Source organism: Platalea leucorodia (assembly GCF_965183815.1).
Source record: "Platalea leucorodia genome assembly, chromosome: 3".
NCBI lineage: Eukaryota > Metazoa > Chordata > Aves > Pelecaniformes > Threskiornithidae > Platalea > Platalea leucorodia.
Genome location: NC_138825.1, coordinates 14,744,697 through 14,765,402, shown reverse-complemented (window position 1 = coordinate 14,765,402; position 20,706 = coordinate 14,744,697). Strand labels below are relative to the sequence as shown.

The 20,706-nt window shown below is 55.5% G+C and overlaps 1 protein-coding gene across 2 annotated transcripts in view; it reads left to right on the top strand.

The window, feature by feature from the left end:
- The window catches only part of PTK7 (protein tyrosine kinase 7 (inactive)), a 40,631-nt gene extending 21,491 nt beyond the window's left edge, over nucleotides 1-19,140 (top strand). Inside the window, exons 2-20 of one of the 2 annotated variants that reach the window (XM_082306530.1) lie at nucleotides 5,282-5,575; nucleotides 6,131-6,233; nucleotides 6,685-6,875; nucleotides 7,587-7,734; nucleotides 8,742-8,872; nucleotides 9,145-9,411; nucleotides 9,638-9,771; nucleotides 10,191-10,326; nucleotides 10,458-10,577; nucleotides 10,748-10,897; nucleotides 11,175-11,325; nucleotides 11,686-11,813; nucleotides 12,121-12,324; nucleotides 16,345-16,500; nucleotides 16,684-16,916; nucleotides 17,508-17,588; nucleotides 17,669-17,820; nucleotides 17,898-18,076; nucleotides 18,299-19,140. In XM_082306530.1, coding sequence (XP_082162656.1) covers nucleotides 5,299-5,575; nucleotides 6,131-6,233; nucleotides 6,685-6,875; nucleotides 7,587-7,734; nucleotides 8,742-8,872; nucleotides 9,145-9,411; nucleotides 9,638-9,771; nucleotides 10,191-10,326; nucleotides 10,458-10,577; nucleotides 10,748-10,897; nucleotides 11,175-11,325; nucleotides 11,686-11,813; nucleotides 12,121-12,324; nucleotides 16,345-16,500; nucleotides 16,684-16,916; nucleotides 17,508-17,588; nucleotides 17,669-17,820; nucleotides 17,898-18,076; nucleotides 18,299-18,459 — 3,102 coding nt within the window. In that variant the 5' untranslated portion in view covers nucleotides 5,282-5,298 and the 3' untranslated portion in view covers nucleotides 18,460-19,140. The other variant, XM_082306529.1, reaches the window with a different exon arrangement.
- Nucleotides 19,141-20,706: the final 1,566 nt, after the last annotated feature.

Here is a 20,706-nt window from a genome sequence, read left to right as displayed (position 1 = left end):
AGACGCACAGCTGGGTGGTTTGCTGCCACCTCCTTCCCCAAGAGCCCTGCAATGTCTCTGAACAGGGATGTGGGATCCCCCAAAACTTCAGCCCCAGTTTCACAGTGCTAGACCCCAGCTCTGCCATGGCTCAGATCCTTATTACTTTTTTGGTGCATTTTCTTACAGCTCTGGCTGATGAAAACAGCAACACTGATGTCTCTCACTTTTCTAGCTCTGGAGAACGGCCCCAGACCAAAGCCATTCCCAGGCTGTGCTGCAGTCTGCTGCCAAATCGCTGCAGTAATGTTGGCTACCATGGGGCTGGGTCTCTGTTGCCAGAGGTGTAAAGAGCCCTTTGCTCCCTGGCAAGCTCATAGGATTGAAAACTCTCTCTGCAGAGCTTCAGGCAGCAGTAACTAACTTCATAGGAGTGCTCACAAAGTCTGTCCTTTGATGCGGCTTTGCTGGTTTTGTCACCCTGAAATGCTCTGTCTGTGCTCAGCCCACTGTGGCCTTTGGAGGAGGCTGCAATGGCTGAGTCCTGGGGACATCCCAAGCCGAAAAAGTGAATTGAGATACACTTGGTAGAAATTCAGGCTGGCAACGCAGGTGTTAGTGTGAGTGTTTTTCCTGGGAAGCTGCTATTTGCCTCCTTAAATAAATGAAATGAATTTTGAGCAGGGGGATACCTCTGCATGAAGGATGCTGTGTTCCTGCATTCATATCTTTGCCATGAGAATGCTCTCAGAGCCGGGATGTGATCTGAGCCTCCTCTTCTCTCTGTCCTGTGTGTCCTGCTGGTGCCTGTTCCCTCCCTGCAGATGATTTACTCTGTGGTGTGTGGGAATGATACCCTGGGGACCTGTAGGTACCAGTGCGACTTCCCTACACAGTTCACTTAACCTTCATCTATTACCTCAACAGGAGGGTTTTGCATTTCAATTAAATATCCTCTGGGTAAAACACCACTGGGTGTTTTCAAGTGTGCTGCATTTCAAATGTGTTTTATCTAATCTGGCTGAAGCTTTCCTGAAAAGCTTTCTGTAGCCACAGTTGAAATGGTTTTAGGCCAGAAACATGTGTTGAGGGTTTCTTTTTCTCCCAGCCAGGGGTGGCTTGTGTCACACACATATGCAGAGAGCGGGTGTTTGCCAGCGCACACATTTGGGATTGCTGCTTGGCATTGGCTTTGTGGAACTGTGGCTGGCCCAGCTGTGTTACTAGGGGAGAGCTCTGCACTGGCTTGGGCTTGCTAAGCTGACTTCCAACAAACTTGGTGTTGCTGGGTATTTTTTGGGATGGCTTTTGCTAAGGGAAGAAAAAGAGTCATTTTGCTTCTTTCAGCAGCTCCTCGCAATGCAACCCAGCGCAGATGAGCTCATGAAATCACAGCAGAATCGTGCTGTTGTGAAGGTGTCCGGTCAGACTGAGCAGGGGCCGCCTTTGCTCCCCACCAGGTTCTGCAAGAGCTGTCTCATCTGCCAGCTTGGGCAGTTCTGGCAGCCTCCAATGGCTAAGCCATGTGTGACCGTGGCTCTGCCACACAGTGGTGCCAGGAGGTCCTCTAGCTGGGTGAGTGGAACAAGCAGAGGCATTTTGTTCTTCATTCAGTACAGGTGGTGATGTCTGTTGGCTTTATACAGGTTTTACCCAAACTCTGGCGTAATGGCATCCCACACAGCCCTCTGCTTGGACAGCTTTCTTGAGCCTCTGTCCCAAAAGCCCAGATGAGGTGGAGGGGATGCGTGCACCCTGCTGGCTGCAGACATTTCCTGGACCAGGGCTGTGCAACTTTTATGGGCAAGTGCAGCACTTCCCGTCTCCAAACACGGGGCCCTGGTGCTCTGGATTTAGAGTACTATGAAAAGCTGTGTCCAGATCTGGGCTTCTGATGTCTTCCACCCCAAAACATCTGGACCACATCTAGCTGCTACCAGTCTTTCCTTGCCGCCCAAATCTGATATACGGTTGGGACAATGGTTTCTAGCATGTGCAGCCAGTCCATCCATGGCACCTTGGATGCTATTGTCAAAACAAAACACGAGTTTATGGCTCTTACTGAACTTTAAAACTTATTTATCCCAGTTTGCTTTGGCACTTGTGCTCACGAGACGTTCATCACAGGGATCTTGCTTGAGCTGAAATGGTTGTGTCCGTTTACCCAGGATGGAAGATAAGGACATAGTTTCTCCTGTTTCACAGGGGAGCTGGATCCCAGTGTTTCCTGATACCTTCTAAAATTCCTGCTTCCCTTGTGGAGCTTGTGCCAAGCCTTCATCATGTCCACTGTCCACAGAGCCACGTCCTCCTGCCTAGACATGGGGGATGCTGAGGCAGCAGGGTGCATGTGATGAGGCTGCTGAAGCTCTCAGCTGACCAGCGCTGAGTGAAATGCTGGCAGTGATGGCGAAAGCAGTTCTGCTGCTGTTTAGTGTTATACTGCTGTATCATGTCTTGATACCCTAATGGCCTACACCTTTGGAGAGAGATGCTTCATCACTAACTCCAGCACTAGCGTGACTAGTAGATTCTGAAAGGTTTTGGGATGCTGAGACCCGAAGAGGAGAACCAATCCGTCTCTTTCATGAGCTCTCCTGATGCACACTGCCACCTTGCACGTGTTTTGTACCATACAGGTATGGTTTGATGGACATGTGCCTTGGTGTCGTGAAGCATATCTGTGCAAAAGGACAGACCCAGCTCCTGTAGGTTCAAACCTGAGTGGATTTAACTGTCCTGTTCCCATTTATTCCTGTCTGTCTGTCCCAGCAGCCTGTTTTGGCATGTGCTTGGCTCCTGATACTCTGGAGCTGTTGTGCTATTGAGTGCAGAGCTGTGTTTGCGTGGGGTTGGGTGGTTGCTACCCTGCTGAGTGGTCTTGGTGAGACAGATCTGATGTGTGGAGGACTAGATGCGTGTACCTATGTAAGAACATGTTCCCACATATTGTGTCGCCTTGGGGCACGTGTTCATCTTGTGGTGTTCATGAGACAACTGTCACAGACTGACGGATAGTTCCTGCCTTTTGGGGAGGTGCATGGTAGCTGACGATGGAAACTTCACTGGACATGCTGACCCTTGGAGCACAGCGTGCTGATGGGGCTTAGCTCAATACGAGAGCCAGGAGATAGGACTTCAGGCAGTGTCTGCAGCTCTGTCATTGAGGCCACAGGGGTCAGTCTGTGGCTACTCCTGGTGACCTTAAATGCTGTGAGTGCAGTTGACAAGTGATGTCCGCGCAGGAGCTGTGGGACTTAACCTGGCTGGGGACAGTCCCCTGGTGATGTTGCCTGCGCAGTGGCACAGTTGGGTGCTGAAGGTAGAAAGCCAGGCTGCAACGAGGTCCTCATCCTAGACCCTGTGGTATGTCGTTGTGCACTGCTGTTCCTGTGACCCCCCAATTCGTTGCTGCCCCCTTCCCGGTGGCTGAAAATTAGAATTGAACCCACAGTCCCATCTTGGAAAGGCTGCAGGCAGGAAAGACTTCTGGGCTCTCGACTACTGTCTCCTCTGCCCCAGTGTCTTTGGGAAGAGGCTTCTGTGGTTTTCACAACGGGAGGACTTTGCTGCTCTCTGTGTGGGCTGTGGGGAAAGGGTGTTAGCAGACACAGGCTGACACTGCCCCTGCTCCTGGCTGACGTGTGCTTGGAGCGGGGAGACTGGAGCCTCATCCTGGGGAGCAGCAGTGCTGGATGAGCACCTGTGTCTACGCCTCGCTGCCACTGTGAGCAGGAGAGCTCAGGCTAGCTGTGCTGGAAATGTGTCACTGGCACTGGGGTGCCCATGAGTGGCTGCAGGCGGGAGAGGCTTTGCTTGGTGCTTGCACTACGCGGCAGGCTCCAAAGGCTTTCCAGCATGGAAAGGGCTCTTGAGGCTTTCTGGAATGTGGTGATCTAGATGCCCCCTTTGAAACATCCTCTGCAGAATAGGATCCCTTACCTCTAGGTGACTAAGCTGTCCTGTCAAATAATGTCCCTTTACCAGGCTTTTATACAAACACGAGGCAGGAGGATGTGGCTGAGCCTCCAAAGAGGAACTGCCCTTCAGCTGGGCTTGGATCCTGTTCGTGTAACTCGTCCAGGCAACCACTTTCTGAAGCCATTTTCCTTGCAGTGGTGGGAACGCACTGTTTTGACCACTTTTTTGTTTGCCTTCATTGGAGACTGCTTCTAAGATGCTCGAAATCTGCCTGGCTTGGCCTCTTTCCCTGCAGAGCATGGTGCTGGGAATAGAGTCCAACAGCAATCGGCGTGTGCTGAATTGCCCTTTGTCTGCTTTCCTTTCTGCGGCCAGCTGGTAACCGGAGCAGAGCGCCTGCATGGCTGGCTGCGGCCAGGCAGCAGCCAGATTTAGGAATACGCTAGCACGGTCCCTCGGCAGCCACGTCAGGCAATGCCTAGGGAAGTGCTGGCTGCTCTGTCCCCAGGACCCTGAGCTCTTGGGTGGGGGTTAGTGTGTGGAGGAGGATTCTTCAGCTTTTCCACCGCTGCAGAGAGATGCTTCCAGCCTTCCAGAGCCACCCCACGGCCGCTGTCAGACCCTGGGGTCAACCATTGCAATTTCTTGTTTCCGCTCCTACTTGCAAGTGGGCTGAGTCCCCAGCGCAAGCTTGGGCTGTCGCTGCTGCATCCTCTTGTGCTGTGCTCCAGCAGCTGCTGTGTTTATTCCCGAGGGCAATCCTTGTTCTAGACCAGTTTTTTTGTGGGTAATTTCTAAGGATGTGGAGGTGAAACGGAGACATGATCCCAAGGAGAGAAGCTTTGAGGAAAGCCTAGAAACAAGTCTATGGGTGTTTCTGATCTGGGGCAATCTTGATGGATGGCTGGGACTTAGGATGCATCCCAAAAAACAGGTCAAGAGGAGCTCAAAGAAATATCTGAACTTCCCAGGAAGCTGCTTGTTCTCCCATGTTTTGGTGACTGACTTCCCGGCTCACACACTGCGAGACACCTCTCTGTTCAGGCTAGAAGTGCAGCATTCAGCAGTGGGTCACGGGAGCTCCCTCCTAACACCCCCGGCCCCAGGGAGCAGAGGGCTCTCCTTGGCTTGTGGCAGGCTCAGGCATCCTTGTTCCAGTGATTGTTGGAGAGACAGCCTTAAAGCGGCTGCACTGGAATCTGAGCACAGATCTGTAAACTCCCTCATCGGGGATTGCTTTTGGCAGCTGTGCTTTGGGGTGTGTTTCTCCTAACAACGGCGGTTTCGGCTGTCTGGAGACCCTTGAGAGCAGCACATGCTTGCCTACTCCCTTCTCCCCATCCCCATGCTCTAAACATGCCCTCCTTTTTCTGTCTTGCAGCTGTGGGGACTCGGGCAATGATCCTTTTCACCAAGGAGCCGTACTCCCAGGATGCTCTGCATGGCCGCAGCGCCATCCTCCGCTGCGAGGTGCAGGAGCCAGCGGATGTGGAGTTTGAATGGCTGCAGAATGGGCTCCCCGTTCAGGACACAGAGCAGCGCTTCAAGGAAGGCAGCAACCTCCAGTTTGCTGCTGTCGATCGGCACCGGGATGCCGGGGACTTCCAGTGTGTAGCGAGGAACTTGCTCACTGGGGAGGAGGCCCGCACAGCCAATGCATCTTTCAATATCAAGTGTGAGTGTGGGGCGAGGGCAGCCAGGCATATGCCGCAGCCTGGTGCTGCCCACCGTGGCCAGGGCAAAGCACTCTTTTGGGAGGGCCTGAGACTGGAAACAGCTTTGCCAGGCTGCCTGCTAATCTGTGTGTGGGTGGTGGTCAGACAGGGATCGGACAGCATGAACTGTGCAAGTAGGATTCCTCTCCAGCTGGCATGTCCTTCGTGCCCTCTAGGCCTCTTGTATCTCCTGATGTCCCCAAGGCTGTCAGAGATGCTTTCTCCTGCCGCCCTCCCCATTTGTGTATATGAAACAGGGATGTCTCTGCACCAAGTGTGTCCTGAGCACTGCAGATCCTTTCATAGCCCCTCTTATCCCTCAGAGAACAGCTGCACGGGGCAAAGTGGGATGTTTGCAGGGTGGGTGTCCCTTTACTCCATGCTGGCTTGAGGGCTTATGTGTCTCTAAGCATGCTTGTGCCCTTGCTGCCTGTTCTGGTTATTAAGAGGTCGGCATCCGCCTGGGCTCAGTAGGTTTGAAGAGCCAGCTGTGTTGATATTCTTTGATCCCACAGGGATTGAGACAGGCAGTGTGGTGCTGAAGCAGCCGGCCAGCGTAGCTGAGATCCAGCCCTCCTCCACAGTGGTGCTGCGGTGTCACATCGACGGCCACCCGCGGTAAGGGTTGCCTCCTGAGGAGTGGACCCTGCCAGGGGTCCCCCTGCACCTTTGCTGCGTGCTCTTCCCCTCTGTCTCTCTCTCCTCTCTCCTGCGAGGATTCAGTAGAGTCTAGGGAAGGCGAAAGGCAGGATTGAGCCTGTGGCTGAGCACCGGGGGAGAAGGCAAACGGCTTCCTCAGAGCCGCGTAGCAAGGAGCACAGTAAGGACGGGCTGTCACAGTCCAGTCGCTGAGCTGCTTGGTGTGCTGCGGTCACTCTCCGTTGCTTTCCAGTCGTGTGCCGTCCACTTGGCTGCATGTCTCATGGCTTCGTGTCTGTGTTGGGGCCAGCAGTGGGGATGGAGAGCCCGGGAAATGGGCCATCTCTGGGCTGTCTCCTCTGCACACATGCTCTCTGGGGAGCCCTGCCGGTGCCCTGCATCCGGTCACCCTTTCACCCCTATCTTGCAGCCCCACATGGCAGTGGTTTTGGGATGGTACCCCCCTCCCTGATGGCCGCAGCACCTATTCTGTCAGCAACAAGGAGCGAACGCTGACCCTGCAGAGTGCCAGCCCCGATGACAACGGTCTGTACTACTGCTGTGCCCGCAGTGCCGTCGGCTTTGTCTGCAGCCAGAACAACTTCACGCTGAATATCATCGGTGAGTTGTGTCCCAGCTGCTCAGCTGGGGGCTGGGGCTCAGCTGTTTTACTGCTCTGCTAACAGCCTCCCCTCTGCTGCAGGGCGGGAGCCAGGCTGCAGGGGAGGTGTCAGGCTGGTGTGACTTTCTCTGTGCAAAGCCTCCGGGTAGAGACAGGCCTGACACACCTGGCCGGGTTTGAACCCTACCCTGTCTACAGGTGTTAGTTTGCCCCTGCATCTTTCTGGAGCAGGTCTATCCTGTCGCTTCTGGTTCTGGAGCACCAGGGTCCTCCCTCCTTCAACAAGGTTTGGACCCTGGAGGCTGTAGGTGCTGCTGGTTTTGCTAATACCAGTGCCACCGCGGTGCTGCATGGGTGAGATGCCACGTTGGCCTTTGGAGGCAAGGCCCAGGGAGGGCAGGAGATGTTGGCCTTAGAGAGTTATTTGGAACTGGAGAAGGGAATTTGCAGTCTGGTGACAGGTTTGATCTGTTTGCTAGGAGCTCAGGGTGCTCAGGGCCTTGCTGGAAGCAGAAGGGGCTTTCCCCAGAGCAGCTACCGCATGCAGTCCTGGGCTCTTGCTGCGTAACTACAGCCGTGCTGGCATGTCTGCCTCCTTCAGGCTCGCAGGGTGCGCCCAGCTCTTTTTTGAGTTTCCCCCAGAGCACTGGTGAAGGGACACCATGGACCACTCTGCTATTCTCATCCTCCTGTGGTCTCTGCCATTGCAGATGAGAGCTTTCCTCAGGCGGTGATCGTCCCGCAGGACCTCATCGTGACCAAGAACGAAGAGGCCATGTTTGACTGCCAGTTTGCAGCCGTGCCCCCTCCCACACAGGAGTGGCTCTTTGAAGACAGCCCCATCACCAACAAATCCAAGTAACAGGGACCCCGGTGATGTGGGCAGGGCTGGGAGGAGAGGGGGCACCGTGTTCTAGAAGCAAAAGAGAGAAGCTGTGCCCAAGGGCAAGCATTCAACATCAGGCTGGCCATTGGGATTGGTTTCTCAGATTGGCTGGCTTGGGTTTAGCAGGGCCTTGGTACTTGTGCATGGCCTTTATCTGCATAGGACTCAGCAAGCAGTTAGTCCTCTAATGAGTCTGTGGGGCTGTCAGTCCTAGATGCCCACGCATGATGATCTCCAGAGTTGGGGATGTCTCCCAGCCCCAGACGTCCGTGTGTGACGATTTTGTGGAGCCAGGGACAGCTCAAGCCCCAGATACCCACTTAGGACAATTCCCAGATTCAGGGACGTGTCCCAGTACTAGATACCCACAGGTGGTGATCACCAGACTCAGGGACGTCTCCCAGCCCCCAACATCTGCACAGCAGTCACCGGGTCCATGGCTATCTTGCACCTCCAGATACCAGTGCATGGTGATCCCCAGAGCCAGGAATGTTTCTGAGCCCCAGACACCTATGCATGGGGCAATCCCCAGAGCTGGGGACATTTCCCAGCCCAGGCTGCCCGTGGAGAGTGATCCTGGAGCCTGGGATGTCTCTCAGCCAGACTGTGCAAGGCCAGTGGTGCTGTCTGGGTGCCAGATGCCCGGTGGCCTGGCAGCTCCCGGGCGCCACCTTGTGCTCCCTACCCCCTTTCCTGGCTGTGCCAGCTTTCAGAGCTGGCCCAGTTTGGTGATGCATCTTTTGGTGGGAGCCAGCTCTTCTCCAAGAAAGAGACTTCTGTTAGCTCATTTCCTCCATGAAGCATGTGTCCCACCATCTCCTTGTTTATGTGCGCTGCTCCTTCTGCACTGTGAAGCTTTGACTCGGCACAAAGTCTCCCTCTTGGTTCCATGGGCTCATGTAGGGCATCACGGGGCTGTGGCTCTGGCCCATGTCCTGCAGAGATGCCCACTGAGCCCTGCCTCTCCCCACATGCCCAGGACCACCGTGTTTGCCAATGGCTCCCTGCTGATCACCCAGGTGAGGGCTCGCAGCACCGGTGTCTATAAGTGCATTGGCCGTGGGCAGAGGGGGAAAGCTCTTGTGCTGAAGGCGACTCTGCGGCTAGCAGGTGAGGTCCTGGGGCTGGTGGCAGGGCGGGCAGTGTGTCCCAGAGTTGCAGTGTCACTCTGGAGCTATGTGACAATATAGCGATAGGTCATTACATGGAGAACTGCTTGGTTCATCTGTGAAATGGCTCATCCTTGCTGCCTGGATGAGGGGAGCAAACATAGCTTGTGCGCTCTCTCCCTTGGCTGGTGCCTCCCATGGGAATGATGATGCTGGTGGGTTGGCTACATGTTCCTGCCCTGTTTGAGCCCTGTTGTCTATTGCTCCTCTCAGAGATCGAAGAAATGGCACCCTTCTCCCCGAAGGTGTTGACGGCGAACCAGGGGCACCGTGTGGCCTGCATTGCCCCGCGAGGCGTACCCACGCCCCAGGTCTGGTGGGAGAGGAACCAGGAACGAGTTCCCACTACTGGCAGGGTGCACCAAGAGGCAGAGCAGCTCATTTTCACCAGTATCACTGAGTCCGATGCGGGGACCTACACGTGCCATGCTGCCAACAAGGCTGGAGAGAAGAAACAGGATCTGAGCATCACTGTGGCTAGTAGGCAGCTTTCGGAGAAGGGCTGGGAGCAGAGAAAGGGGCTGGATGGGGGGTTGGGGTGAGCTGGGGTGGGATGGGACATCACCTCACTCATACAGAGAGGCACATCTCTCACAGCTGGGCTGCAGGGCCCCATGGCTGGCTGCACACTGCCTGTCTGGTCTGTGCTGGTGCTGGCCAGAGGGGTGGTGAGCAGCCCTGTGTAACCCCTTACCTCTGTGCCCAGCGGTACCCAAGTGGGTGGAGATGCCCAAGGACAGCCAGCTGGAGGAGAGCAAGCCAGGATACCTGCACTGCCTCAGCAAGGCCTCCCTGAAACCCACTGTCACCTGGTACCGCAACGGTGTCTCCATCTCTGAGGTGAGGTGATGGGGCAAGCCCCTGCCACTCATGGGTACTTCTGCCGGGCACCTGCTCAGCTCCTTCCTCTGCTGCTGCAGTTTCTTGCCTTGCTCCTAGGCCCAGCATCCCTCTCGCCCCCACTCTGGCCATGTTCGTAGCAGCATCTCCATCCTGCTGGTATATGGGTGCACAACTGGCTGTCCCTAGCCACTTGGCTGGCAGCCAGCCCTGTGCTTTTGGGGCAGTGACAAGAGAGATGTCTGTCAGAGAGATGTCACTGCAGCTTGGCTCAGTTCTCCATGTGGGTCTCAGCGGGGCTGTGTCTATCTGAGGCATGGTGTGGGCGTGTGGAGCGTCAGGAGTGCCACAAGCAAGGTCTGAGCCCAGGGCTGGTGACATTGTCATTTCTGCCCCGCTCCCTCCCTCCCTCTGGGCAGGACTCACGGTTTGAGATCTCTGAGAACGGGACGCTGCGCATCAACAACGTGGAGGTATACGATGGGACCATGTACAAGTGCGTGAGCAGCACGCCAGCGGGCAGCATCGAGGGATACGCACGGGTACACGTGCTAGGTATGCTGACAAGCACTCCGCATCCTCCCCCTGCGGGGAGCTCTTTTGCCTGGCAGGGTGCAGGCGTGATAACCCTCAGCTCCGTGTCTCCTGCAGCTGAGGGGGCCTAACAGCACATCTGTCTTTTGCAGAGAAGCTGAAGTTCACCCCGCCGCCCCAGCCGCTGCAGTGCATGGAGTTTGATAAGGAGGTTACAGTGTCCTGCTCAGCCACAGGCCGGGAAAAACCTACCATCCAGTGGACTAAAACAGGTAAGGGGGCTTGGATGCAATACGTCTCCTTCTGAGCTGAGACCTCAGGAACTTTATATTGGCCCACATGCAACATGGGCGAAGCCGCGGTGCTGCGGCTGCCTGGGAAGCCGCCATGTGGCACACTGCTTCATGCATGACTGCTGCATCCCTCTTCTTGCGTCCTGCAGATGGGAGCAGCCTGCCATCCCACGTCAGCCACAATGCTGGCATCTTGTCCTTCCACAAGGTGAGCAGGAGCGACTCAGGGAACTACACATGCATCGCCTCCAACAGCCCGCAGGGCGAGATCCGTGCGACCGTGCAGCTCGTGGTAGCAGGTGAGGGCTCTACAGCAGGCAGGTGGGTTTCCTGCTGTGCTGGAGTTGCAGTGGGTCTGCCTGGGTGGCACCCAACTGGCATGTCCCTGCAGAGAGAGAAATGTCTGGCCTGACCCTGAGCTCTGCCCTGTGGCACTTGAGTGTCTGGTTTGTCAGTGCTTTGCGTACAGCCTGAGAGGGCATGTGCCACTGTGCCAGTGCTGGCCCTGCTCCCTTGTGGGAGCTCAGCACCGTTCCCAGGAGCTGACAGCATTTGTGTTGGCCTCTCTGCCTTCAGTTTACGTCACCTTCAAGCTAGAGCCAGAGCCCACGACAGTGTACCAGGGGCACACAGCCATGTTCCAGTGCCAGGCAGAGGGGGACCCCGTGCCGCACATCCAGTGGAAAGGGAAGGACAAGATTTTGGATCCCGGCAAGCTCCTGCCAAGGTACACAGCCTCCACTCCAAACTGAAATGTGGCGCAGCACGGTGCTCCCCATGCCTACCCAGCATGCGGGTGCTGATGGTGTGGTCTCGGGTTCCCAGCTTGGGGGGGCACACAGTCAGTTGTCTCCCTGTCCCAGGGCCTGGACTCTCCTTTCCCCAGGGTTACCCTTTCTGCCGCAGCCTGCCAAGCTGCAGTTGAGCTGCAACCATTTGTTGTTGAACATTACACAGCCTGAGATTCAAGATGATTGCACTGGGGACATGGGGCTGAGGCTGAGGCATCCTGGGCAGATGGGGCTGCAGGTGCCCCGAGCCTGCCTCTGCCCTCTGCTGCTTGCAAAGGGCTCTATGTGGTTGGCAGGATTCAGATCATGCCCAATGGCTCCCTGGTGATTTATGACGTCACCACCGAGGACTCTGGAAAATACACCTGTATCGCCGGCAACAGCTGCAACATCAAGCACCGTGAGGCCTTTCTATATGTCGTAGGTAAGGGAGGTGCCCAACATCAGGACCTGGCCTCCTGGTATCCCCGGCAGCTCTAGGCCCTGCTTCTGGCCCCACCAGTGGGTGCTGTGTGCCAGGTCATGCCTGCTAGGGAGTCACGGCAGCATCCCTGTCGGGATGCAGCGCAGCGTGCTGTGAGCTGTGCCCGGCATTCTGTGGCTGGACAAGGAGGCAGCCACGGGCGGGGCGGGGGGGGGAGAGCGCTTTTCTCATTCCTCCAGCGCATTCCTGAGCTGGATTTGGGAAATTCCTCTGCACCCTCATGGGTTTGGTGCTCTCTGCCCCACAGACAAGCCGGCAGCGGAAGAGGATGAGGGACCTGGCAGCCACACACCCTACAAGATGATCCAGACCATTGGGCTTTCGGTGGGAGCAGCCGTTGCCTACATTATTATCGTGCTGGGGCTGATGTTCTACTGTAAGAAGCGAAGAAAAGCCAAGAGGCTGAAGAAGCACCCAGAGGGCGAGGAGCCCGAAATGGAGTGTCTGAACGGTGAGGCCAGCACCCCTGGGGGTGGGGCTTCACTGCCAGCCCCTTACTCCTGGGCTGGAAGGGCTGAGGAGCAGGGAGCTCCCAGGGAACAGGGGATTCCTCCTTACCCTTGGAGTCTCTTGCTCTTGGTTTTGGTTATGGCTGGTGGCAGAGACCTGCTGCCAGGTGAGAAATAGGCAAGTTAGTGTGAAACCTGCATCCCAGCCCCACGCTGTGGCTGTCTCTGCTGAGTTATGTATCAGTCCTGCTTTCCAGCACCTATACATGGCATCACATATACCCTTTGCCAAGGGGAGGGGAGCATCCCTATTGCAATGTAACGAGATAGTAGTACTCTGCCAGCCTGTTCAAATCGCAATTCGGCAGCTCCTGGTGCTGGAGGGAAGACTTTTCACTGAACAGCCCTGAAATCTGCTGTGAACTCACCCTGTTATCTCTGAAACCCATATAAGCTTTGAGCATCTGCAGCATCCTCCAGCAAGGACTTCTGGATCATAACAGGTTATCTAAAAACTGTCTCTTTGCTTTTCAAGCTTGTCACCTATCAGCTCTGCGCTGGAACACACAGCTCTTCTGTATGTCTGATTGTTCCTGCGAGTGCCTTTTCTGGTTGCACTATTGCCTTTCTGAGGTGGGGAGCCCCAGGCAGGACTTGGTGCATCCAGCTTTGCAGAGTGACGCAGCTGTGCTGTGTCCTGTTCCCAGCCATGCCACCGGCTTCAGTTCCCTGTCCGCAGAGCTCGCTCTAGAGAGAGAGCAGGCAGCTCAGGGCTGAGCCCACCACTGCGGATGGGACATCGGGGTTGCTTTCCCCAGGCCTCGCGTTGTCTCTCTGGCTGCACCTCCTGTGCTCAGCGTCCCTCTGCAGCTGGCCACAGCTGGCCTGTACCTTTGCTGCTAGCTAAGTTGGCGGTTTTGGCAAACAGCTGCCAGCAGCTCCCCTTCAGTGCTGGCAGCATGTTGTACTACCTTGGTTCCTCCCTTCTCTGTGTCCGTTGGAGGATGTTCCCTCCTGTCCTGTGGCAGCTGAGCTGCTTTTTAACAGCTGTTTCCATGAGACCCTGCAAAGAGACTAAACTGGATCCCCATCGTGCATGAGCTACATGATTCCTTCAGTGAACCCAGGAGATCTCTGGGGCATCATTTTCATGCTTCAGCTCTTTCTCCTGACGTCATGGTTGTCGTCGCATCACTGATACCAGTGAGGACTTGTAAGTGATGGCGTGCAGTTGAGCTTGCTGCCCTTATAATTCCCTGGATCTCCCCCTGCACCACTGTAAATGCAGACATCGTGCTTCCCCCTCCCAGTTCTCCAGCACACAGCCAAGTCCTGATCGTGTGGGGGTTGCTGTGAGGTTCTGGCAAAACATCACCGCTGGGTTTGTCTCCTGTTTTTCCTCTTGTATTGGTACTGTGAACAGAGCCAAACCTCCAGAAGAGAAGTCTGGCTGTGGGGAACCTCCTGGGAGCAGGGATGCAGGAGCATCTCTGCAGCTTTGTGCTCTGCTGCTGTCACCACTGTGAGCTCTTCCTCTGGACAAGTAGCAGGCAGCTCACCTGTGCCAATAGGCTCTGGCCAGCATCCTCTTCTTGGCAAAGGATTTGTTTTAATCTTTTTTGAGGTGGTCTCAGATTTTTATTTTGGCCTATCTTTATTATATTTTTCTTTTTATTCTGCCAGAGTTTGCCTCTTCTTATCCCCTTCATTTGGAACCAGTTTAGCTGTCAGAGAGATGCATCCTCACTGCTACAAGCAGACCCAGCTGCCCAGATGTCTACACTCCTTTTTGGTACTTCCATAGCCTCTCTGGAGAAGTGGTTTGTGTTTGCTGTCAGCTCCAGTGGAGTCACCCCCTTCACCATGGTCTTCAAAGATTTGGCTCTTCTTCCTTTTGATGTGGTCCCTCTTTAGCTGGGTGACCTGAAGTATCTCGGCACCTACAAGTACTCCCTGGCTGGCCACCAGCTGACTTTTCCAGTACCCTCAGGATCCAGACAGATTTGACCTTCCTATGGATTTGCAGTGGATCCTTCCTATGGATTTCCTATGGATCAATGCACTCCTAACAAGTCAGTCACCTTCCAAGGTCACGTCCTTGGTGTGCCACATCCTCTGTAACAAGGGTGCTTGCTCTCAGTGTCCCTCTGTCTGACTGTGCTGCTTTTTTTGGGTGAACATAGACATCGCATTTGGGGAGATTAACGGCTGTGGGGACTGAGGGGAGCATTTGATTTCTGTGTTGGCATGTGCTAATTTCTCCAGGGCAGCATGGCTGTGTCTCTTTCTCCAGGAGATGCTCAGGTGTTACAGGCAGGTGGGCAAAGCAGGCAGCTCCTCTACAATTGGTTCCCCTCTCTGGACTGCTGGATACATAAATTAAACTTCCCGTTCATTTTTGCGGTCCCTTTGTTATCAACTATCTTGTCAAAGCTCCATGAAACATGGGGATGTCTGTTCTCAAAAGTGTCTGTCGTTGCTGCCCGCTGGTGCTGTCTCTCAGTGGCAGCGTACTCATGCTGCAGCCTTCGGTATATTCTTGGCACAGTTACAGCAGTCGTCTAGTATTATCCTCTTGGCTTCAAGCTTGTAGTCTTGAGACACTATCCGTCATGAGTGCAGACAGCACAGGGCCAAACAGTGTTGCTAATAATTAGCATAAAACCGGGGAGAGCGTAAGTAGCATCGAGCTTTGATTTATAGGGTAGATGGTGTTTTTTCACTATGGTCTTCTGCAAATGTTACTCCAGCATGTGAGAGAGGACAGCTGTCAGTAGCCATGGCTCTTAAGTCAGCATATCTGAGTCTTCACAGCTCCAAACCTACCTGTGACAAAGCCGCGGTCCCTGTCATTGTGGCCAGACCTGCTCAGGATGTGCTGGCGGGCTGGTACCTCTCTTGTACGCATGCATTGTAAGCATGCATGTACACACGCTGCTGTACAATACCCCTTGATGGAAATTACGGGCAGTGGGATTCCTGTTGCAGTTACCTCCTGTTGGGTCAAGTCTTAATTTCGTGATTAAGTCCTTTTGCATGGCCAGGTGTTTCCTTAACACTTGCTCCTGGACTAGCTGAAACGGAGCATGCACAGTAATGCAGGGTGATGCTGCACATGTGTCAGCCACCTTAGCTCAGTGCTGTGCCCTGCCTTACATTCAAACTCCTACCTTCAGCTTACGGAAAGTACCGCTGCCTAGTGACAAGTCTGATCCAAGCAGTAAATGCATTCAAAATCAATGTTTACTATCTATACAGCTATCTATACAGTCTTTCCCTCACAAGCTGCCTGTAAAATGCAGGGTTCTCTGCTTTCTTAAGGCAATAATGTTTTGTCCTGTTCACTGGCTTCTGTTTGTGCCAGGGGAATTTCTAGTGGAGTTCCTGAGCAGAAAGCTTGCTGGGGTTGATTGCAAGGACAGTGCTTCCTAGCACTGCTTTAACCCAGGCAGTAAAGGAAACTCCAGGCTGATCTGGTCTGACAGGTTCAAGATTACCAAGGACATGAGCATCGCTGGCTCGCTGGGAAGTGAGCAGGAGCACGGGGGTCAGGCTGCAGCAGCCGATGCCAGATAGACTTGAGAGCCTCTTGGGCATCAAGAGGCTGCGGTTACAGTGAGCAGGGGTCCTCTCTGCTCTGTCTCTTCCTCGCACATCTGATCATCTGCTGCTGTTCTGCGGAGTTTTGTCAATGGTAGTTTGGATGTAGCCACCCCTTTGGGTGACTGAGTGGCGTGGGATGGACAAGGCCAGATGGGGCTGGTTGGCTCTGGGACCAAAGCCATTGCTCAGCATCTGATTTCAAGGGTGGCAGCAGGGCTGCCAGAGATGGGGCCAGACGTGAGCCCAGAGGGAACAACTGTGTGGAGGCCGCTCCGTTGCCTGGAGCTAGACATCAAGCTGGGGTGCTTGGAGCCAGTTGTGGGTGCTTGGAGTGTCAGCCCCAGAAGGGGCTGATCCCCAGCACGACATTCCCTGCACAGCCTGGCAGGATGCTGAAGCCGTTTCTGCTTCCCTTGCAGGTGGTGCTTTGCTGCAGAATGGGCAGATGACAGCAGAGATCCAGGAAGAAGTGGCCTTGACCAACCTGGGCAGCAGCTCTGGGGCCAGCAAGCGGCACAGTGCTGCTGACAAGATGCACTTTCCGCGTTCCAACCTGCAGACAATCACAACCCTGGGTATGCTGGGCCACCCTGGCCCTGACCCCGCTCCAGCAGGAAACCTGTGGCTGAAACCCCAGCATGTCCTAGCCAGAAAACTGGATGTGCTGGGGTACAGAGGGCCCTGCAGGTGCTGGGCTGTCAAATACATATGTTGTCCTAATGTATGCTGTCTTCCCATGTGCTGCTGTACACTTCCAGGCAGGGGGGAGTTTGGTGAAGTGTTCCTGGCCAAGGCAAAAGGCGTAGAGGATGGCGAGGGTGAAGCACTGGTCCTGGTGAAGAGCCTGCAGACGAGGGATGAGCAGCTGCAGCTGGACTTCCGCCGAGAGGCAGAGATGTTTGGCAAGCTGAACCACTCCAATGTGGTGCGGCTGCTGGGGCTGTGCCGCGAGGCAGAGCCACACTACATGGTCCTGGAGTACGTGGACTTGGTAAGGGCCCTGCCAGCAGTCCCTGCAGTGAGGAGGAGGAGGGGTGGATGGTGGGCACAGGGCCTGCAAGTGTGACATGGTCCAGGCTGGCAGCACAGAGCAAGCAAGGTGTAGGGAGACCAGGCTGAGCTTGCCACTGTTCGCAACGTGTGGAAGAGTCTCAAGGAGAATGGGGGTCTCCTGAAAGACCTGGACGTGACTTCATCCTCTTCTGCATCCTCCTGATTTCTGGTTTATGTCCAGGACTCAACTGAATAAGTTAAGCTGTGGCACTCCATGCTGCAGAATGCGTGTGAATGCTAAGGGCTGCTCTGAGGAGCCTGGAGCTCATGGGAGAGAAATCAGTTTGGGGCATGAAAAATCTCCTGGAAACATCAGGCCTGCTTGCCCTGATCTTAGCCAGTTGAGGCCCAGAAGTGAGATACTGGCCTGCCCTACAGGGCAGGGACCAGGAGGACAGGTGGGGACTATGGCCTGGGAGATGAGGATCCATGGGGCTCTCAGTGGGCCTGCCAGATCTGGGCACTGCAGGGACCGATGTGGCTGGCAGCATGGAGAGGTGCTGCCTCTGAGTTGCTGTCTGTCTCCCAGGGGGACCTGAAGCAGTTCCTGAGGATCTCCAAGAGCAAAGATGAGTCTCTGAAGCCACAGCCCCTCACTACCAAACATAAGGTGATAGCACAGCTTTGGAAGTGCTGTGGGGCTGGGGACCCTGAGGAGGGCAGCCAGTGCTGACATCTCTCTGGGGTCAGGTGTCTCTCTGCACACAGGTGGCCCTGGGCATGGAGCATCTCTCCAATGGCAGGTTCGTGCACCGGGACTTGGCAGCCAGGAACTGCCTGGTCAGTGCCCAGCGGCAGGTCAAGGTCTCATCCCTGAGCCTCAGCAAGGACGTGTACAACAGGTCAGCCGGGAGCCTGGCAGGGGAATGGGAGGGGATGGGATGGCGCCAGTCTCATTGCCTGCCTGTCCTGCCTGCAGCGAGTACTACCACTTCCGCCAGGCCTGGATCCCGCTGCGCTGGATGCCACCTGAAGCCGTGCTGGAGGACGAGTTCTCCACTAAGTCAGACGTGTGGTCCTTTGGGGTGCTCATGTGGGAGGTCTTCATGCATGGGGAGATGCCCTACACCCCACTGGCAGACGATGAGGTGCTAGCAGGTACGTGGAGTGCCTTGTGCTGTCCCTGGCATTGTAGTCTACTTCCTTTTCTTTGTGGTAGAGGGGGCCAGCCGGGCTGTGTGATGTCCCCCCTCTTGACATGGTGCTGGTCTGGCTGGGGAAGCTGTTCCAGCCCACGTGGAGAGATGCTGCCCTCCTTGCACCCCGCAGAGAGGATCGCACCTCTTCCCAACGGCCCTTTGGACTTTTCTTTCACGCCAGGTCTGCAGTCAGGAAAGACGAAGCTCCCGCACCCTGAAGGCTGCCCTTCCCGCCTCGCCAAGCTGATGCAACGCTGCTGGGCCCCCAGCCCTAAGGATCGACCCTCCTTCAGCGAGCTTGCCACCGCCCTCGGGGACAGCCCAGCTGACAGCAAAGCCTGAGCATCCCGGCCCTTGCTGGGGAAGGATGCGGCGGGGTGGACAGGGGTCTGTAGGTGCCTGGGGAGCCCCTGGCACTCCTGCGGCCCCCGCTGAGCCCGACCCCAATGCGCCAGCGAGCAGCTCGGCACCAGCAGCTGCTGGACTCAAAGCACAAGCCAGTGTACCCCAGCCCCTCCACCCCTCTCCTCCACGGTTCCCAAAAGACAGCCCTTGCTGCCTCTTGCTCTCCACCTGCCCAGCCCGGCGCCCTTGGGCTGCTGGCATAGATGGAGCGCAGCTCCCCCTCACCCAGCGAGAGCTGGGCTCCAGCGCCAGGCTCTCCGTCCCTGCTCGCCACGTGCATATCTGCCAGCCTGGCCTGGCCTCTCTCTCCGTCCGTCTGTGCTAGGCATGCCTGCCTCTCCCGCGCCCCACGGGTACAGGCCAGCCAGCAGGAACACAAAGTGCCTGGCATATGAAGGAGCTCACTACCTTTCCCAAGTACCCTGTGCCTTTTTTTGTACGACTCGGGGCAGCGCCCCCTTTCTCCCTCTTCCTCTTCCAGAGCGCTGACTCCTCCCTACCATAGTATTTCTGTTACTGGAACGCAGCCTAGAGTGGGTTAGTTTGTTTGCTTGAGCGGAGGGTACGGCAGCCAAGAAGGGTTGGGTTTTGTTGGGTTTTCGTGTGCTGCTCTCAATAAAGAAGGCTTTTTTTTTTTGTTTTTTTGGTCTTTGTAAGACGCTGCTGTCAGATGGCTGTTGGACTGTTTTCCTCCACATGGTTCCTGGGAAGGGCTGGGGGCTGATTCCTCAGGCATCTGTCTCCTGTGTTTAACCCTTTTGCCCCCTTCCCAGCTGGATCTGAGATGCAGTTCCCAGCCTGTCGTGCCCCGAGGGAGCGCTTTGCCTCAGGGCTTTTTTGTCTCTCTGGGCAGTCATGGGTTGTTCTGCAAGAGGGACATGTGTCTCAAGAGAAAATGTCCCTCTTGGACTCCCTGCAAGCAAGAGCTTATGGACACATTGGCTGGCTCCCCCCGCCCCAATTCAGGTAGCCAAGCTTTTGTGGCAACTTTTCTCCTTTGTAATTGGGTTTGTGCACCCACCCCTGCAGCAACTTTGCAGCTGGCACGGCGTTGTGCTTTTGAACGGGAGATTTCAGCTGCTGCTTCTTACAGGGCTGAGGAGCTAGCAGGGCCAGGCCTGGATGTGGGGGGACTCCTGCTGTCACACGTGGACTGCAGCCCTCTCCCGTGCGCCAATGGCCCTGAGCAATGGCAGGGTCCTGGCAGTCTCATCCTGGGGAAGGAGGGGTGGGCAGATGTTATACAAGTAAGCCCCAGTCCCCACAGCATGAACGTGAGCCAAGCCAGCACGGGGTAGGCCTTTTCCCTTGGAGCCAGAGCGGGACCCTGGGTTTGGCCAAGCTGCAGACCAGCAGTTTTGCTTGCTGCACAGCTCTGGGTTGGGGGCTTGTAGAGAAAGATCTGAGCTTTTCCAGGAGGCCTACTGGGGCTGGACTTGAGGTGAAGGGCACAAGCTGCACAAGGGAAATTCATACTGGGTATTAGGAAAAATGCTTCCCCCCCAAAATTCGTAAAGGTCTGAGACAGTTCCAGAGAAGCTGTGGGATCTCCATTGTCAGAGATCATAGAATCATGGAACCGTTTGGGTTGGAAGGGACCTTAAAGACCATCTGGTTCCAACCCCCCTGCCATGGGCAGGGACACCTTCCACTAGACCAGGTTGCTCAAAGCCCCATCCAACCTGGCCTTGAACACTTCCAGGGAGGGGGCATCCACAGCTCCTCTGGGCAACCTGTTCCAGAGCCTCACCACCCTCATAAGTGAAAAACTTCTTCCTTATATCTAATCTAAATCTCTTTCAGTTTAAAGCCATTACCCCTTGTGCTATCACTATGTGCCCTCGTAAAAAGTCCCTCTCCAGCTTTCTTGTAGGCCCCCTTCAGGTACTGGAAGGCTGCTATAAGGTCTTCCCGGAGCCTTCTCTTCTCCAGGCTGAACAACCCCAACCCTGGACCAGATAAGCTCTCAACAACCCAATCTAGTTGGCTCTGCTTTATGCAGGGATGGACCAGAAATGTCCAGGATCCCCTTCCCACCTCTGCTACCCAGAGAGGCTATGCAGATGCTGGAGGGTAAAGAGGGCTCATTTCTTGGAATGTGCTAGCTGGCTCTGAGCTTAGATTTGGGCCAGGGCTTGGGGATGGGGTCAGCTGGGCCTGTCTGGGCACAAGCAAGTTTGCTGG